The sequence below is a fragment of the Rhea pennata genome, chromosome 2 (assembly GCF_028389875.1).
Source record: "Rhea pennata isolate bPtePen1 chromosome 2, bPtePen1.pri, whole genome shotgun sequence".
NCBI lineage: Eukaryota > Metazoa > Chordata > Aves > Rheiformes > Rheidae > Rhea > Rhea pennata.
Window position 1 is genome coordinate 63,774,229 of NC_084664.1, and position 18,724 is coordinate 63,792,952.

Here is an 18,724-nt window from a genome sequence, read left to right on the forward strand (position 1 = left end):
CTTCTTATTGCCCAGTTTTCAAACAAACACTAACTAGAACAGAATCATTCTTTTCCACAGTGCAGTGCAGATCACCGACACACTGAGAAAAGGGTTTAAGTTAAGCATAGTAAAGTTCTCTGTCATGCTCTTACCTCAGTACTACTTCACTGAACTGCCCACTTCCTTACAAACAAGGACTTTATTGAACCAGCCAGTCCACTTCCTTGCACTATGCTGAAGAGAACCTCTGAAAGTTAATGCCAAACTATTCTCCCCTCACAAATAAATCTGAAGCTCTGGCTTTGATATCCACACAGCAACACAAAATACTTTGAAGATGATTCAAAATGGCAAAAGAAAGGAGACTTGCAGAAATAATAGAGGAAGCTTCTATTGGGTGACATTTTGCTAAAAGTCCCATCTTACTTCAGTGGCAATTCTTCTGTATAATGAGCTGTAAACGTATATTTCACATTTAGGGCTACATAAGAGAGCACTCAGTGGCAATAAGGACTCCCAGCTCCACTGAAGCTCATCAGTGAGACTGTCTTTGGAGCAACCAGTACGATAAAGAATTGCTCAGACTGGCTAAGGATCTCAAAGTCCAGCCCATAAGTAACTGCTAAACCATATGTAAAAAATAAAAATTGCCCTGCTCAATGGAACTTCCACTTGAATTTTATCTTCCTTTAGTTAAAATAAATAAAAAAAAAAAAAAAAAAAAAAAAAAAAAAAAAAAGACAAGCTTAGCGTATTGTAGAACTTTCCCCCCTAAGCCGTCATAACTGTTTACCCTTTTTCCTCAGGCCCATCTAGCTGGTTTGATGGATGGACTTTCTGTCCTACTGAGCAAATCAGTTACACTTATTCTGTGCATTTTCTGCAAGCTTTAACAATTTAAATGGAATGACTTCAGTACCTTCATGTAAGTATATGCTTACATCCTAGCAGAATCAGCACTCATACAAACAAATGTCAAGCCAGAAGTGAAAGAAGTAAACACTGAACAATAGCTGCATTGTTCTTGAAGATTAATCGCTCTTACGAGGAAAAAGAAAACAAATTTAAATCTGACATGAGCATGTTCATGTAACTGACTGAGTAACTAAATAAAAAGGAGACATTTCTTTACCTTACTACGAGACTCCTTTGCACCTTAACTGTTTTTTTAAAAGACAAAGTTGTATGCTCACGATAATTTTGAAAACTTTTCTCATTAGTGTTAAAAGAAAGGTCTTTATTTGTGACCTGCCCTATTAGACTCCCTACAAAAATAAATGAAGAGACATTCCTCTTCTGAGTACACTAACATTAAGGCAGTTCAGAGTATCTGAACTACTTCCATATCCTCACCGGAATCCCTCCTCCTCCTCTTTCTCTTGCAGTACTTTGGTATCAAGACATTGAGCTTAATGTACAATGCTACTGAACGCAAACTACAAGTAGATTTTATTGTGGAAGACCTTCCCAGAGTTTTCTTTATACTCTGATTTGGTATATTTATTCCAACTACCCATATCACTTTCTACTAAAACTTTACATTGATAGAGCTTTCTCAGTAAAACATTGCTCTTCTTCTTAGCACGATCAGAATTTATAGTGTTGTAAGCAGGTTTCACCCCTCTGTATTCTTTCATTATCAAGTCTTCACAAATTTGCCAAGTTGGATGCTTTTTAACCCCACAGCCAATCACTTCTCCACCTATTTTCACCTTTTGACTTCTTTTATTTGATCCTTTTTATCTGGGTTCTGCTATCTCCCTCCTCCTCCTTCATTTATTCACAATTTTCTGGCATTCTTCTCCATGACTAATGAGCTGCACATTTTACGGGTCAGCACTCCTTTTCCATGTATTTGTTTCTAAAAGAGGTATTCAGAGACAAGCCTCACATTTCAGGCTTCTATCATGTCATCAACACAGTCTTCTCTGAGTTTAGAAAATATGATGACAAAAAGCCAAGTAATTAAGCAATGCAACAAAAAGGGACTCCATTTACTGTGATCACTGATCTACCAGAAAAGCCTTCTGGAAGTATTCAAGATTAACGGTTCCTAATTAGATACCTAAAGCCAAGTAATTTGGATTACAGGTCTACCTGTCAGGCACTTAAAACCCTTTCCAGATCTGATTCATAGGATTTTAATACCCCAAACCCTACTGAAGCACCTAACAAAAATCTCTCTTACTATTTCTGGCATTCAAAACAAAAGTACTCTCCAATCTCCACCCCCAAGCTACATAAGAAACAGCTGGAATACTGCCATGCTCAGAGAAGACATGTAAAGGGACATAAATAAGAGGTGCAGATTTATAGCTTTAAGAAAGAAAAGCCCTCACTAATTGTTTCTGATATAGAAAATGTATGTTTGTTCCATGCAGTATGGTCACTGACTTAGAGTCCCATTCAAATGAGGACAACATCTACCTCCTTCATTAAACTACTTCTTGCTCATAACTGCTTAGAATTTAACACTGAGAGAAACCTTATTCATACTGAAGCTAGCAAAAAATTTACTTGAAGATAATGCATTGCACCTAGATGTGTGAACCATACACAGATGACTAATTCGGGAGGATGGCTATGAAGTATGCTATTTCTACTTCTACTTGGCTAAGCATAGAGAAGAGCAGCGGTTTCTGGTAGTTCAAACTGCAGGGTCTAATGGGAATGCAATAGCGTCTACAAGCCATGTTAGTACTTACATCCAAGCTTCCTTCACTTGTAGATGTAGAACTAAAAACATCCTCCTCACCACATTCTCTGCTCATCCTCAAGTGTTCTTCTGTCTGCAACACAAATAAGTATCCTACACAGCAGTGGCAAAGGAAAAAAAACAGAGCAAAACCATGCCAGAGCAAAGCATCAAACCTCATCACACAACCAAGACAAATTGCCTCAGTAGTGCTAGACCCAACTGCTGAGAAACACTGAAGTTGTTCCCAAAATTTCTCTGATGGGCAAGAAAAGAAAACTATTGGCAGAACAATTTAAGAATAGAATCATAGAATCAGTAAGGTTGGAAGGGACCTCTGGAGATCATCTAGTCCAACCTCCCTGCTCAAGCTGGGTCACCTAGAGCACATTAGACAGGGTTGCATCCAGGCAGGCCTTGAAGATCTCCAGAGAAGGAGACTCCACAACCTCTCTGGGCAACCTGTCCCAGTGCTCCGTCACTCGCACAGCGAGGAGATTCCCCCTCACATTCAGGCGGAACTTCTTGTGCTTCAACTTCTGCCCATTGCCTCTTGTCCTGTCACACGGGACAACTGAAAAGAGTTTGTCCCCATCCCCTTGACACCCTCCCTTCAGGCACTTATCCACATTGATAAGATCCCCCCTCAGTCTTCTCTTCCAGGAATATAAGGAAACAAATGGAACATTTTAAAGGAAAAAGGTGGCAAACAGGTAGCAAACAGCTCCTGCAGCACCAAGGACTAGTCTCTGCTACGCGTACTGTGCCAGGGGAACAAGCAAGGCACCTCTCCGCACACACAGCATTCATAGGACTGCTTCTCTGTGCTCACATATATGCTTCTCAAGCCGAGACTTCATACCGTCTGCACAGGATCTCTGCACTACTGGATTGCTTAGCAGTGCCAGTTTGATTCAGCTTTAGCCTTGGACACATTTTATATCAAAAATATATGGAGTTTATGCCACTCTTCTGTTTTTATGCCAGCTGCAGGAGAACAGAGGGTAACCGATCCAGCATAAAATTAGAATGGAGTGAACAAGATGATACCAGATCTGGCATTAAGCCTGCCAGCACAAAGTTAACCAAAGAAATACTCTGAACACATTTGTACCAAACATGAGAATAGGTCTCTGTTTTCCATCCTGTGCCATGTTGTTTTTAATACGCCAGGAAAAAAAAACTCTGCAAGTTTGATCCAGTGTATTGTCACACCATGGTTATTCCCTTCAGTGAGCTAACTGGGAGGGATAGAGAGGGGGAAAAAAAAATAAAATAAACCGGCATGCATGTAGGCATGTGAGGTAGAGAAGGAAATCTCAGCACAGGCCCACGGCGTGGAGTGACATCTGATCCAGGGCAGTTTGCAGCCCGGGCTAACACTCTCTTCTTCCCTTGCAAAGGAAAACTCATCCCCTTGTAAATGCCTACAACTCTGTGGTACTGCTTCTGTTCAAGCCTTCAGACAGTTAGTATCAACTAGTTGTAAAATACAGACCATGCATGAATGCATGCATACAGAATCACTGCAAATCATAAGACAAAATGAGACCCCCCAAAAACTAAAACTTATTAGTGGAGGCAACTGAAGTCTTGTGAAGTAGTAAACAACTCTAAGGGAGTAACACAGTAAAGACCAGAGAATTGTAGGAGACTTCCTGGCCTATAGACTCCAGTACCCTGAAATCACAGGGCAGTGCCTTCAAAAAACCTATCAAATCTTTTAAGTAAAGAACTTAAATTAATTTGTCCTCATTTTGCTAACTAAGTCTGTTCCAACAGTTTCACTACTGGTTGGGCTAGAAAACTTCATGGCCAGTTAATGTATACTTACTCTTGTGTGCTGTGCTATCCTTTAGTGTTAAGTAACTCTTCTCTCTGCTTCAGTTCAAACTGCTGGACATTCATACTGAAAAGGCAATGGTAACTTCCTTGCTGGTCTAAACAAAGTGACTGTTTTAATCTCTCTTCTTATAGACTATTTGTCATTTGAGAGTGAGAATGAAATACAAGAGTTATCAAGAAAAGTCAATTAACTTGCCAGAATTAGCAAGACTAGTAAGACTTGCACCTTTATCACAGATTTAAAATCTGCTACTCATGCTTGTTTATGCCATTCCTATTTTCTCCCACGTCAATATTAACATAGCCTATTAACTGATCCTCAGTATCCCTACTCTCTATTAGAAGAGATATTAAAAAAAATCCATAGTATCACCTCACATGTCACCGATTGACAAAAATGAGAGAGAGAATACAAAAGGGGAGGATACATAAGGAGTTTGGAATCTTAAAATTTTCATCTCAAACCTAACAGCTATGAGAAACTCAGTGTGGAAACCACAGAATCTGTATTCTTCATAGCCAAGTTTTCTGATGTTGCAAGTGTAAATATTTTACAAGCTGAATACGAGCTGCTTCAGGAAGCAAAATTCCACCACCACCATGCTTCATACCGAAATGCAGTAAAATGGAAGCAGAGGACAAGCTGTAATGCATTATACTGTATGCTGTAATATATTTAGTTCCTTCAGAGGAAACACAGTCCTGTAGACTCTAGAGGCTTATATGCAAGTTTCCTTGCTTGCTAGCTTCTTCCAGGCCAATACAGAGTTATTGCTTCAGTGTTAAATTTTCATTCCACTCTGAATGGGAAATATTTTCTTAGAGGATAAGCACTTTGAAGTGACTGATTTCCTATCTCATAAAAAATAACTTTCATGTATCCTCCTTAAAAGGTTAATAGCTCAGCATTCGTGAAAGATTAGATTTTTCAATACAGGAATTCCCAGTGTCTGTAAAGGAAACCATTGCCTGGCAAAAGCATTCCAAATATGATTATAATTGAAAGGGCAGAAAACTAATGTAGATTAAAAATACAATAGAGAAGATTGGAAAGGGCAAGTGAAACACCAGGCCACTAACAAAGCATATGTTTCTAAGTACCAGTTAATCAGACAGGCTCTGATTTCACTGCAAAAGCCTTGGAGGTGTAACTTAAATTACACAAAAGAAAATTCTTTTTCTACTCTGACATTCTACAGTGTTAAACACTTTATAATCAAAAATTTAGCAACTGAAATTATACCTCAAATTTAGCTGGAGCAAATCCTTTAGCAGACAATGTTAAAACAAACAAACAAACAGATCCCCATACCTGTTCATGGAGTAATAATCCAGAACCACCACTGGAAAAAAACTGTAACACTGTCAGCTCCTGGAAAGCTTTATGATTCAGGATATGATACTTTGTTTCCTTAAAGCTCCAATAGCCATGCATTTTTTGGAAAAAAAAAATTGTTCATTTTTTTTAAAGCTTCCAGCTCAAAAACAAAGGTTAAAAAAAAGGAATATCAGTAGATACTGATCCTTCAGTTTATTACTCCCTTTAGTACTGTAATGTTTTTATCCTACATTTCACTCATTACTTTGGCATACTCAGAAATCACAGTAACTTGACTGCACAGGTCTTACTGAAGACAGGAAGGCTTTGAAACCGAATACTGTGCATGCACAGAAGAAACCTTTGTTAAAGAGAGAATTCTGCTTGCTACTTAGAATGACGTACTCTATGCCACATCAGTGCATTTTTTTCTAAGCACTACTAACAAGGGGAAAATCAGCTGCTTGAAACTGCTGCCTTATGAACTCTAATGCTTAGCATTTCAAAAACAAGTTAAATGCACAAGCCCAATTCGTTCAACTGGCAGCTTAAAACTCCATCAAGACGTACTGCTTAAACGTGGTTTATGTAACTGCTAAGAGAAGGCTGCCTGAAAAAACAAACACAAGATAACACTCACAAGCAAAATACAACCGGAAAGAAAGAAATTCTCGTTAGCAAGGTAAAACACTACTGAACACTTACCTTGCTGTTTCTTTTGTTAGCTTTGAAAAATCCCAGAAATCCTCGCTTTTCTTTTTCTATTGCATCATTGCTTACTGAGGCCTTTCGACTTGGTTCTGAAACAAGTATAATGGAATACATTTTACTTTTCTGAAATAAAGAACCAGAAAATCACTATTTTAAAATATCCTGACTTAATGCTGTATTTTTATGAGCCTCAGTACATTAGAGGAGTTATGAACCAAATTATCCAAGTAAATGCCATACCCCGCATTCTCTTTTTCGAACTTTGACTCCTTCTGAGTTTGTTCCAAAGCCTACAGCAGGCAAAGGGCAGTAATTTCATAAACTTCAGTTTCCATTAAACCTATTCTATGCCAGAGTCAGTTGCTTAGTCTTTGAAAATGCTTGTTAGATAGCTTATCTTTTTCAAACTCATGGAGGACTGTAATAACTTCCAATTTAACATTTCAAAATGATGATGAGTATCTTTAATACCATGGGCCTGAAGACTCGTGCCGTGGATTTGGACAGAGCTCTGAAAGGAGGGAAGAGACCTCTGCTCTGGAAACAGGGCTCTCCTTAGAGCCCAAACCAGGCTAGCCAGGCCAGTCTTGTCTTGCCCTGCTGCTTTCGTTTCAGGTGGGAGGTGAGGCAAGTTTCTGTGTGCTCGAGGCTGCAAGGGCTCAAAATATGCATGTCCTTCCTGAACTGGCTAATCAACTGTATAAATTCTCAGGCCATTTGGTCTCTGTTCAACTTCCCAACACCAGTAGAGCCCACTGAGCAATACCCAAGATCATGTGTTACAGGGAACGATCATTAGTCTGACATTCAATATACAGCTTGTAAAGCTCTTCCATTTTCCAGGCCCAGTCAAATGTAAATCCTCAATTTTAATGCGCACTGTGTAATATCATATGGATTTCTCCCTGGTTCCAAGCACATCAGAGCATCTCACCAGCACACAGAAGTTTCATGTATAGAAAAATGTCACTTTCTTCTGTATTTCCTTTGTTTAATAGTAATTAAGAAGCATATGCAAAATGATGTGTTTGTTGCCATAAAATAAAGGTCTACTTCTCAAAAAAAATAAAAAAAAATAAAACAACAAGAACAAACAACCTCCCAGAACTCCTGCAAACTGATTTGCATTTCACCCAACGCACATTATTTTCACACAGGATCACTTTGCATATCAATAATGCCAAGTGTTAGAAAGTGTTACAGATCACAAATGCTGTAGTTTAAAGAATGGTAGGACAGTAAAGATGATGAACTCAGATGAAAACAGGGAGAAACTATCCTTAAGAAAGGCTGCGACTCCACTACAAAGAAATACAGTAATAAAGCATTAGCCTTCTCAGATATGAAGCATTGCCTACACTCATTCGCTAGAAATGAGTATTTTCCTGTGCAGGGCCAGGCTGCAACTAGATGTGAATCATTATGATTCCCTCACTCACAGAGTCTTCAACATCACGTGCTAGCATAAGCCAGTAATAAGCCAGTAACAGCTGACCATCAACATTTTTATCAAAAATTTTTATAAATCTCTTCAACTGAATCGGGATTACAAATCCTACATATCATCTCAAAACAACAAGGAATCTAGATTGATATATTTTTCTTAAACAAATAAGGCAGATCTTGATTCTAGTATTATGCTCTATATAAAAGGAAACCAGTGCAAATAAGGACAGAGGAACTAGGGAGAAAAATACTAGGTTTCATAGAATGGTAAGGTTAGAAGGGACCTCTGGAGATCATCCAGTCCAGCCCTCAGCATAGCCCCTACGGGGAGTGAACCCACGACCTTGGCATTAGCAGCACCACGCTCTTACCAACTCGGCTAAGCCAAGTTGCAACTGGGCTCTAATCAATTCAGACCATCGCTCGGCACTGGGAGGCAGATTACCTTCCTTCCTGAAAGTCTGTGGGAGTTAGCTCCAAAAACGCTTTGGTTGCCTTGGGGTTACTAGGAAGGCAAAGCCGCCAAGCCAGCTACAATCAAGCATACCTTTCTTGAGGATATTTTGATTTAGCCAATGAATTATAACAGACTCAGCAGGGAAAGAGGATATACAAAGTCTACATTTTTTCTATTGAAAAAACTAGAAACGGAAGCACAAATGTGATCTAGTTAAGTCTTAGCTACTGCAATTCAGAGGCCAGTATCTATCCAGAGTGATCTACCGCACATAGGTACATTTAAGTTTGGTATGAAAATGCTTAGTTACAAGTATATTTCAAACTAGTGGAAAATCTCTCAGATAACAGAATATTCTATTTATGCTACTATATGAATTTTGAACCTGTGAGGCCTCTGTAATTTTAGTATTTCTGAAATTCAAATAATCATTTCTGAGGTAACAAGAAAGAGCTTAGAGTCTATATATAGAAGCATACCACACCACATACTAGTTAATGATAGCGTTTGTTAATTGCTGTCATTTTATCAGCAATTATTGAAGGAGCAGCGCACACACAAATGTTTTCACTCTAATCAAGAGCACAGGCACGTAAACAGCACTGTATAAAAATAACACAGACTGCAAAAAAGCTTGCTTCTCTACAGCACTACTCTTAAAGATCTACTTATCAAAACCACGCTAAACATAATGTGAAGGAAAGACTGATTTTCCCTAAGCAGTTTTGTACAGTACCTCTATAGTTCAGAGAAGGTTCAGACTGAGTTTTTGATGGAGGAACTGGAAAAGGTAGGCAATGAAAGGACAAGAGAAAACATATTAAAGTTTTAATATTGCTGAGTAAGCCACAGTATTCATTCATTACTCCCCTTACTTGTTTTCCTAAGCACTACAGTGGAAATTTTGTCTAGAACAGACATGCAACTTGAAGCATTTGTATTCGTTCGATTCAGCCGTGATGCTCCTTCAACTGCTAAATCAATTTACGTAGGCAGGTGGCAGCAGAGCTCGTCCTTTGGCAACGCTTCTGCTGCAACTTCGGAACTGCGTATTTCTCTCTCTCTCACTCTCTCTCGGAGGAGGAGGAGGAGGCATTTGCAAGCGCTCCATTTTTCTCGAATCCGCTCCTAGACGCGGCCTTGGCTTTCAGTAGAGCGGTGCCCCGCTCGTGGCCGAGGACGCGCTTGAAAGCTCTGTCCGTTTTTCCGACAATTAAGTAGGCGAAACCTCCTCCTCGCTGCACAGAGAAACTCAAGATCGGAATATGGGAGGAAGGAATTTGCTAAAACAAAAGGAACTTCCCTTTTTTTTTCTTTATATAAAATTTACTTTTTTCCTCATCAGACAGCAGGGCGCAGGACAGAGTAGGAGGAGGCAAAAAAGGCCGAAATACGCTCCGGGTTGGAGAGCTATTTATTCTGATGAAAGGTGTATTAAAAAGTTAAGAGAATAAAAGAAAACCTGTTTCTGATGCAAAGAACAGCACACTATGCAGCATTATTTGATTTTCAGCTGTCATCCTAGCCTTAAAGTCAAGTCTCGCAGCTGTCTGTCCAAGCTGTACCTGGACTCAAGGGCCCATATTGTACCAGAATACACCAGTGCATTTGGTTTTAAAGAAAATGGGCTTAAGGAGGGCCTCAGCTAATTACTCTGTAAGCTGTCCCTGACGTATGCTCTCCCGTTGAATGCTCTGCATGTTCAGTATGTCGCTCCAAAATGGTTAGCTTAATTACAGTAAATGTGTCTTGGAAAAAGAAAAACACGCAACGGAGTTATGACATCTTGTCAGCCACTTTTTTGAGCATCCTGACAATTCAAAGGAAAAGGAGACATTCAGCTTGCTTAAAAGACTAAACTCGCTGAAATTTGGCTCACACAGAGGTAGAATTGTCACTTACCAGAGAGGTTTGAAAGCAGATCTGGAACACCAACATAAATAAATTACTGTATAAATAAAATATAAGCCCGCTGCACACCGCACACAAAACTGACGCTATCTAAACAATAAATAAGGACATCTACTGCACTGGAAGTAATACTGACGGAGACAAACTGCAGGGAACAATTTTAATCAATAGCCCTTTCTGCCCTCAAAGGAAATAGCACTTGTCAAGGTGTATTTTTAAAGCACACTTAATATTTATGCCATCTGAACACTCGCTCAGGCTGCTGAGACTGCAGCCCAAGGAGCCGCCGTGGGAATACAGTCTAAAAGAGGAGGGAGGAATAAACAAGAGAGCGAATTTAAAGGCAGATACCCCCTCAGCTTGTCTTCACTAAAGCAGCAGTGACTTTGCCCAGCGGAGGAGCGCTCGCGCCAGCCCTGGGCTACGCCAGCTCACCTCTCCCTCCCGGCTCCCGCGGTGGCCGCGGCTAGGGCATGCCTCCTCCTCCTGCCCGTCCCGGCCGAGGACGGGGTCACGCGCTCCCGCACCGACGGCGGATGGGGAGGCAGCGAAGCTCCTCCTTTGGCGGAGCCTGGCCAGCTCACCGGCTGCTGGCCCCCGGGGACACGGCTGCTCCGGGCCGGGCGCGCAGGACCCGGCTGAAATGTCACCCTCCTATTTAAGTCACGCCTCAAAGCAAGGAGAGCGCGAACACGCTAAGTCACCCGTAACACCGCTGGCACGCCATCCAAGCCAGCAGTGCCCGCTTCCCGCCTCGGCTCACCTCTTTTTCTGTCCCAGGCGTACAGCTCCTTTATGCCCAGCTCCTCCAAGGACTTGGTGAGCTCCAGCTCCTCCCCAGTGACACTGTCGCGCAGGAGGACAACGTGCTCCTGGCTGACTTCGCACTTCTCACAAATAGCGGGAAGGATGTGGTGGAGGGGCACCTCCGGACTAACTCGAACCACAGTCTTCTGTGTCTTCAGGTAATTCACGACCAGCCTCACCGACTTCTGCAGAAACACACACAAGTTCTCAGCCCTCATCCAGCGACAGCTGCGCTCCCTTAGAGTGAGAAAGGTGATGGGGACACCCAGGCTGTCACGATTCCTCCTAGGCAAACTTACCACACTACAGAAAACAATATATTACTTAAAAAAAAAAAAAAAAACCACACACACAACCTCAAGATTCTTCTGTCATTAGGGAGAGAGTCAAAACAGATGACTAAGAAAGAGGAATCAGAGGCAGTCATCTTCCTCTGTCAACGTCTACAAGCACCACTCTTACTTACGATGGCAGTGTAATTAGCTCTACTGGTTCCCGCTAATATAAACTTGAATGAACAAATATTTGGAAGATAGCTGTTTCTGAATCTGCACAATACTGTGAATACATTTATGATAAATCTTTTCCTGCATTTTTGATAAAGAATTCTTTTCCTCAAAGTTTACTTTTCTAGAACTCCACCAACTCTCCAGAGAAGCAGAAAATAAAAACAAAAAAACTCTCCCTAAACCTCCCATAAAAAAGAGGGCAGACAGAAAACCCTCAAAACCTCACCTACCACCCTACAATCCTCGTTTCAGTCACTCCTGTTAACTCCAGTCATTGAGCTGTTTCCATCAGCAGTCTTTACAAAAGGAGACTTCATCCATCTAACTGCACGCAATATAACATTTTCTGCAAATGCATGGCTGGTAACCGCCGGTCTGTGTGCAAATCAGTGAAGCCAGTAAAGCAGGTTACAGCCAATCTCACACCTCTCCCGTCTGGTTGAAAGGTTGATGAAATGGGAAGAAAGTGCCTTGGTGCTTGCAGTCACAGGAATGAAACGATGGTTTGCGTCGCTGCTTCACCTCCCCCCCCCCCCCCCCGAGTACTGACCTCGGGGACCCTTGGCAGAGGTCGCTTTGTCTTTTCTTCAGTAATCTTCTCCTTCAGAAGTACTGTCTGCACATCCAGCGCTCCTATCAAAGTATTCGGTTTGTAACTCAAAGGTTGCTGCATCCCCCAAGACCTCAGTTCAAGACTGTGCTGGGCTGGATTCAAGTGATACCGGCTGCATAAATCAACCAACAGATCCATCACAGCTTTACTGCAGAAAAGAAGATGCTCACTGTTAGTAGAGAGGAAAAAATAGTTGTCAAAAATGTTACTGCAATTTTATATGAAAGCACAAAGACAGCCCAAGTTGCACAGGTGTCACTAGCTAAACATCTCTGGGAGGGAACAGCACTAATGCTTTGAAATGCTAAGCGAATCAGATAAAAATGTTAGGAATTAAATGTATTCTCATTCAGTGTGTGTTTATGAGCTGGCAATTAATTGTCCACTAGGAGGCAGATACCACTGCCAATAACAGCACTTACAAACATAAGCCACGAACAAAGTGCATCTTATCTGCTAAATGCAATGTATTAAGTTCTGCAATTCAAACACTGGTCTTTAACATGAAGACAAGGTATAAATAAGTAATTCACTCGAGGTACATTAAACTCTACCTAGATTTGAGCCACCACATAAACCAAAATTGAGCATTTGAATCCAGGACAAGAGGTTGATGGGAATTTTTTCCGATTTAAAAGTTTGCGGCCTTGTTTCCCCCCACCCAATTCACTCAACACCTGTAATATTTCCAAGACTAACAGATCCCCTCCACATTTATTTGGTGAAGAAATTTACTCAGGATAAAAAGATCTAGCTTCAACTATTTGTATTGTGGTTAACTCCGATTGTAGATATGATCCTTAAAACACGAGGTTAAGGAATCGGTCATTAACCCCTCCCTGGTTCCATGCCCCTGCTCGGAGTTACTCCGCCGGGTGTCAGTCACTCAGCATTCACCGGACCAGACCAAGGCATCTTGATGCTGTCTAGTACAGCACAGATACGAACTAATTTCCTTCATACCTCTGAAATCCATTCTGCTCCCAAGGTATCAAAGGGTTCACTATCGCCACCACCACCACCCTTGCCTCCCCCAAATTCTATCTCGGTCCAGAGAAATCAAATTTATTGAAGATAGTATGTTTCTGAAAAGTTTTGGTTTCAGTAAACTGGTATTTGTCACCAAAGTTGGGGAAAAAAATCAAAACAAAAAAAAAAAAAAAGAACGAACTCTGAGCAGCCCTACCTAAAGCCTGTAATACACATGGGATATGTTTGTGGAAGTAACTGTATAGACAGTGCATTCCCCAAAGAACTGTCACTTTTTTATGTGTAAACTGGAAAAAACTACATACAGATTCAAAACGCAGACAAATTCACACACACATACAAGTCTTCCCAGGTTATGAGCCACCACCATTACATCCGTAGCTCAAGATCTCCCTCAGCTGCAAGCTGTGGGCAGCTGCAACCCTGCTCTGCAGACGCTGCTCAGCTTATTCCTAGGCATATGCTGATGGCACACAACTTGTTACAAAACCAATAAAAGCTTTTGGGGTGTTAACTATGGAGACAGAAAAGTGGAAAATGGGCCCAATCTCTTGTTAACAGGCAAAAGACTGAAATACATGCAAGATAACAGCTCTTACTATGCAAATAATGAGAAATAACTCAAATACCTTCTTTTTAGTAACTTCTTTCAAGTTTAACCGAGCTATATTCACTGTGAGCCAAGACAGTGACAAACCTGGAAAATCTGAAATAGGTGTACGTATATAAAGGAACAAAAATTAGTCAGACGATGATGACTGAAATCAAACAAGGAAGATGGATATTGTTAGACGTGTAAAGGGCTTCCGAAAAATAGAGCACCGGGATAACTGGTGAGCTCGTATAAAGGGCATCCAAACAGCAATGCGTATCAGGTCATTTCGTGACATTCTCTCATGGCTGTGGCTCTGGCACCGTGCTATGTTGTAAAGGTCTGTATTTTGCAACCATAGTTAATTCAAATGCAGCAAGCCACAAAGCAATTGACACATTCACACGTACTAAGTCCAAAATGTAAGAGAACCCCACATACACCAATATTTACATGAATATCATTATGCTATGCAGCAGTGAGCATTTTAAAGCGTCTCTGATAAAGATCTCAGCTTGTCTGTTCACATATAATTCTTTTAAAGTGAAGTTTGCATGCTTTTTTTCCCCTCAACTTTATTACTACTGTTTCAGAGAAAAGCAAATAACCTTGCAAAACTGCAGTACCTGGTGCTCTATTTACTAGTGTTTTTTTTTTTTTTTTGAAGTAGAATGCTAATGTGCTTTTGTTAGTGCATAATATTGTGATAATTCATTCAAATTTGGAACATTACCTTACCTCATGTAAACTACTTCATTCAAAACACTTTAGAAAAGCAGAGCACTTAAAAAAAAATGTTTACTCTTAGGAAAAAAAAAAAAGAAAAAAAAAGTGCCTCAAAAGACTATGGTTCTGTGCACCTTCCGCTGAAGCTATGTGTTCAGCACAAATAGTACCACAGCTGCAACAATATTAGACTTCCCACCACTCATCTGAGAAAGTAAGCTGCTGTCAGTCATACGCATGGAACAAACTTGTCCAGACAATGAACAAAAACAGCTCAAAGCCAGCCAAATGTGAGTCATTTTCACCTAACTGTTGATTACAGAGCAGGCAGATATGAAATCTAACACTTCGAATGAAGCCTGCAGCATCCCATCCTGCTTTCTGCTGCTCAGAATTATGCAACTGCTCCCTGAAGAGCAACCCCAAGCTCCATCTGCACCACTTCAGAGTCTACAAATTAAACAATATATCAGATGCTTTTGAAACAACTTAGAAGTGCACAGTATGCCCTTCTCAAATTGTAACTCGAGAAAAATCATTTCCTCTAAACTTCTGAAGACGAGAACAAGAGAAATTCTATGGACTAAATTCAAAGTTCACGCATTTCCAAAGAAAGAGGATAAGTAGATATTAGTGGATAAAAAGAAAAATTGAGAATGAACCTAGTTCAAAATTCAGAGAAAAGATCCAGATCACATTATTAGCAAAGAAAAGTAACTGGGTTTCATCCTGCTCTTGTATTATTAAGCTATTTGACATTTAAAATCAGTTCTGGAAAGCAAAGAGTAACTGTTGCATCAACTATATTCATCACTGACCATTTATGTCATGCTGGTCACTGGTACCTTTCAAAGTCATTTATACTTTTAGCAGACAGTAAACAACAGAGTTGGTCTGTGTAGCTTCGCCAACTTTTACTGAGATCAACAGAATTATCCATTTAAAAAAAATAGGCTCTTATATCTAGAAAATGAATGTGTAGGACAAAGTTTTGTTCTATAAGATGATGTTGACTCTGCTATATCCTTTATTTTTGAGCTACAAGTGCCCATAAAGAAAATTTTAAACGGAGGCAAGAATCTTTATCCAGTTCAATTACAAACATCCATTAGGACTTTAAAATGATAGTTGATTGGAGAGAAAAAGGGGGAAAAAGAACAGTAGCCTAAAGGAGCTGATTTGAAGTTTATGGGGGTTTAGTATCTCCATTTGAATGACTAACACCATTTTCTATTTTATTACATTCACCTGCTCCAAAGCACAGCAGGCACTTCATTAACAGATGAGAAGATTTCCTTCCCATTCATAAATGTAAGAACTAAATAAGCAAAATACATCAAAAGGAAAGCATGACAAGATATTTCCGTAACTGTTTTCTATTTCTTTTCTCATTTTCCCCACATACATTTGGCTCTCAGTTTCCACACTGGAGCAAGACCTTGTTGTTGTTTACAGCCACCTGCCAGGAGGGCAACTGAGTGCCAGGCTCTTCTCAGTGAAGCACAGCAATAGGACAAGGGGGAATAGAGAGAAGCAGTAATATAGGAAATTTCAATTAGATTTTTTTTTTTTTTTTTTTTATTTTTTTTTTTTTTTTGAAGGCAGTCAAGCCCTAGAACAGTGTCCAAGAGAGGCTGGGTGGGGAACCTCCTCCCTGGAGATACTCAAGATACTCAAATTTGCCTGGACATAATCCTGAGCAACTTGCTCTCATGAGACTTGGAGAGGGTCTTGTGGGCATGGAGTTGGCCCACAAGTGCTCTGGAGGCCCTTTCCAAGGTAAATTACTTTGCAAGCTATTCTATGTCCTTTTTAAAAACCTTTGTCAAACTACAAATTATTTTTCTTTATTTTAGATCATTTTTTTTTACCCTTCTGCAGTACATGCTCTGTTCATCTGCTTTTAATACTTCATCTGTTACCATATTTGTCTCATATAAGGTTCCTCCTATTCATTCTTTTATGTTTTATCAGCCTGGGCTGATTTCACACCTTCAGTCTTTCTTGAGACACTGTTTTGAATGTTGACCCATAAACCAACAATTATTCCCACTTAAATTTCTCACCAAGAAGTATGTAAGAACATACTTTCTGTGACAAAGTTAACACATGCTCTCTGCACCAAGCTCTGCCCTCTGTTATTCTCAGAAGGGGACTCCAGCTTCGGCTTGTATATTATGAGATCTAGCGTCCTACTCTCTACGGATCACATATATGGGGGCATTTGTGTAATATATATGATAACAGCAGCAACAGCTGCCCAGTCTACCTCTTTCGAGGCCTTTCTTATCCATGTGTTGACAACTCCAGATTAAACATTTAGCTTCAAACACCTCATTTTTTATGCAATATATCCCAACTATTTGTGACTTCTCAAGCTACTGATGCTAAAAGCCTGTATCTGTGTTAACCACAAAGTCCTCAGCAATAACGAGAATGTTACCATGGTCATGAATGGTTGCAAATACAGAAGTGTCTAACGTTAAATGGTGTATTTTTTGGAGATGAATAGGCCTCATCCCCAGACTGACTGCAAAAATAAACTGGACATAACAGCAGCAGTGTGCAATAATCCTCCAAGAAGAAATTTCTGAGACTTTTTCACAAACCTAGCACCACATATTGCAACCAGTTGAAATAGAGTGGCCAGATCCCTCATCAAATATCCACCTTCCACTGTTTATCTCTCTATTTATTCATTTATTCGTTTTTTTTATACTACAGACGGGAGCAGAGGGAGGATGGGATACTAGGGAAAAATTTATAAATCTATTATCTAAGATTTTACTAAAAGTACAAATTTTTTCACAATCAGTCTACTTTCAATGAGAATATCACAAGGGATTTAAATCTCTAGAATCAGAATTCTACCTTACAGTAGCCAAGCTTTAGAGTATCTGATTAAAAAGTGGAAGATTCAATTTCTGGGCAACACTCTAAAATAAATAAATATTCATAATAAGGAAGTCCAGCTTGACAGACAAGATATTCTAAGGGTCAGCTAGTTACTGAGATTCATCCCCAGCCTTTGAGCAAAATATGGTCTATGTCCCTTCCTAAGTGTGCTGAGCTAGTCATAGAAGTATCTCCCAAGACTACAATAGATTTGTTTTGTCTGATCCTGAAATAGTGCTCCTCTTTTTCACTCATGTATCTTTTACGCTCATTTTTAAATAGCCTTTCAGATCTGCAGAAGTTTTGGTTTAAGATCTTACTATTTAAATACGTTTATTTGAAGAATAGAAATAAACTACTTCTCATATTTTTTTATTTCCTATTTTTGCATCTGTGATCCCTAAGTATCCTACTGTCTCTTGTCAAAAATTATTTGTATCTTAAATTACACTTAATCTGTTTTTTGGCATAAAAGTATGTACACATGTGTATGCTTATATACGCCAGCAGTTAGCTGACTTTACCTTGGTTCATTTATAATAATCTTACATGATACTAATTACTACAGCAGTGCTTATGTTTTTGCACAATCTCTAGTAGACGACTCTGCTCTCTGAACTACTTTCCCGAAATTCCTGAACTATTTTTCATTCTGATGATGCCCAGAAAAAGGTTTTGCAAATTTTTATGCAATTTCCCCAGGGCACCCAAAAGAAGATTTTGCAGAATGCACTTCAATTACAGCAGTAACAACACTGAAGATTTACAGCAGCATAAGCAATGCCAAAATTTGTCTGAAATATCCTTCTCTGATATTATCATAGATAAAATGCCTGAACAGAAAATAGAACTTATGATCTGAATTGGCTCTCATACTTGCTTCAAACTAATGCTAAACTTTTTTTTTAATCCCATATATTCCTCACTAGATCTTTACTTCTCAGTATCTTTGTACTTTGCTGTTACCCAGTCTGCAATGCCAAAACAATACAATACCAAACCACCTGTGCTTTTACCCAGAGCTGGAGATTCAAGGCAGGTGAACCCCATAAAAGTTTCAAATGTCATTGGAATATTTTTGGTTTGTATTCCACATGCCTAAAAATGTGAACAGTGCTAACACACAGAAAATTTTATTCTTTTGTCGGTGAGAAAGAACAGCAGTACACTGGAATGTTTTGGGTTTTTTTGTTTGCTTGTTTTATTTTTACAGATTGATTATGCTAA

At 39.8% G+C, this 18,724-nt stretch overlaps 1 protein-coding gene across 9 annotated transcripts in view; it reads right to left on the reverse strand.

The window, feature by feature from the left end:
• COBL (cordon-bleu WH2 repeat protein) overlaps positions 1-18,724 on the reverse strand; it is a 159,210-nt gene that overhangs the window by 93,116 nt on the left and 47,370 nt on the right. For 5 of the 9 annotated variants that reach the window (XM_062569626.1, XM_062569622.1, XM_062569621.1 and 2 more), the window contains exons 3-7: positions 12,232-12,442; positions 11,129-11,357; positions 9,191-9,235; positions 6,546-6,640; positions 2,688-2,771 (exon numbers count right to left, since the gene is read on the reverse strand). In XM_062569626.1, the coding sequence (XP_062425610.1) occupies positions 2,688-2,771; positions 6,546-6,640; positions 9,191-9,235; positions 11,129-11,357; positions 12,232-12,442 (664 nt within the window). The remainder of the gene's footprint in view (positions 1-2,687; positions 2,772-6,545; positions 6,641-9,190; positions 9,236-11,128; positions 11,358-12,231; positions 12,443-18,724) is intronic. The other 4 variants (XM_062569625.1, XM_062569629.1, XM_062569623.1 and 1 more) reach the window with 3 other exon arrangements.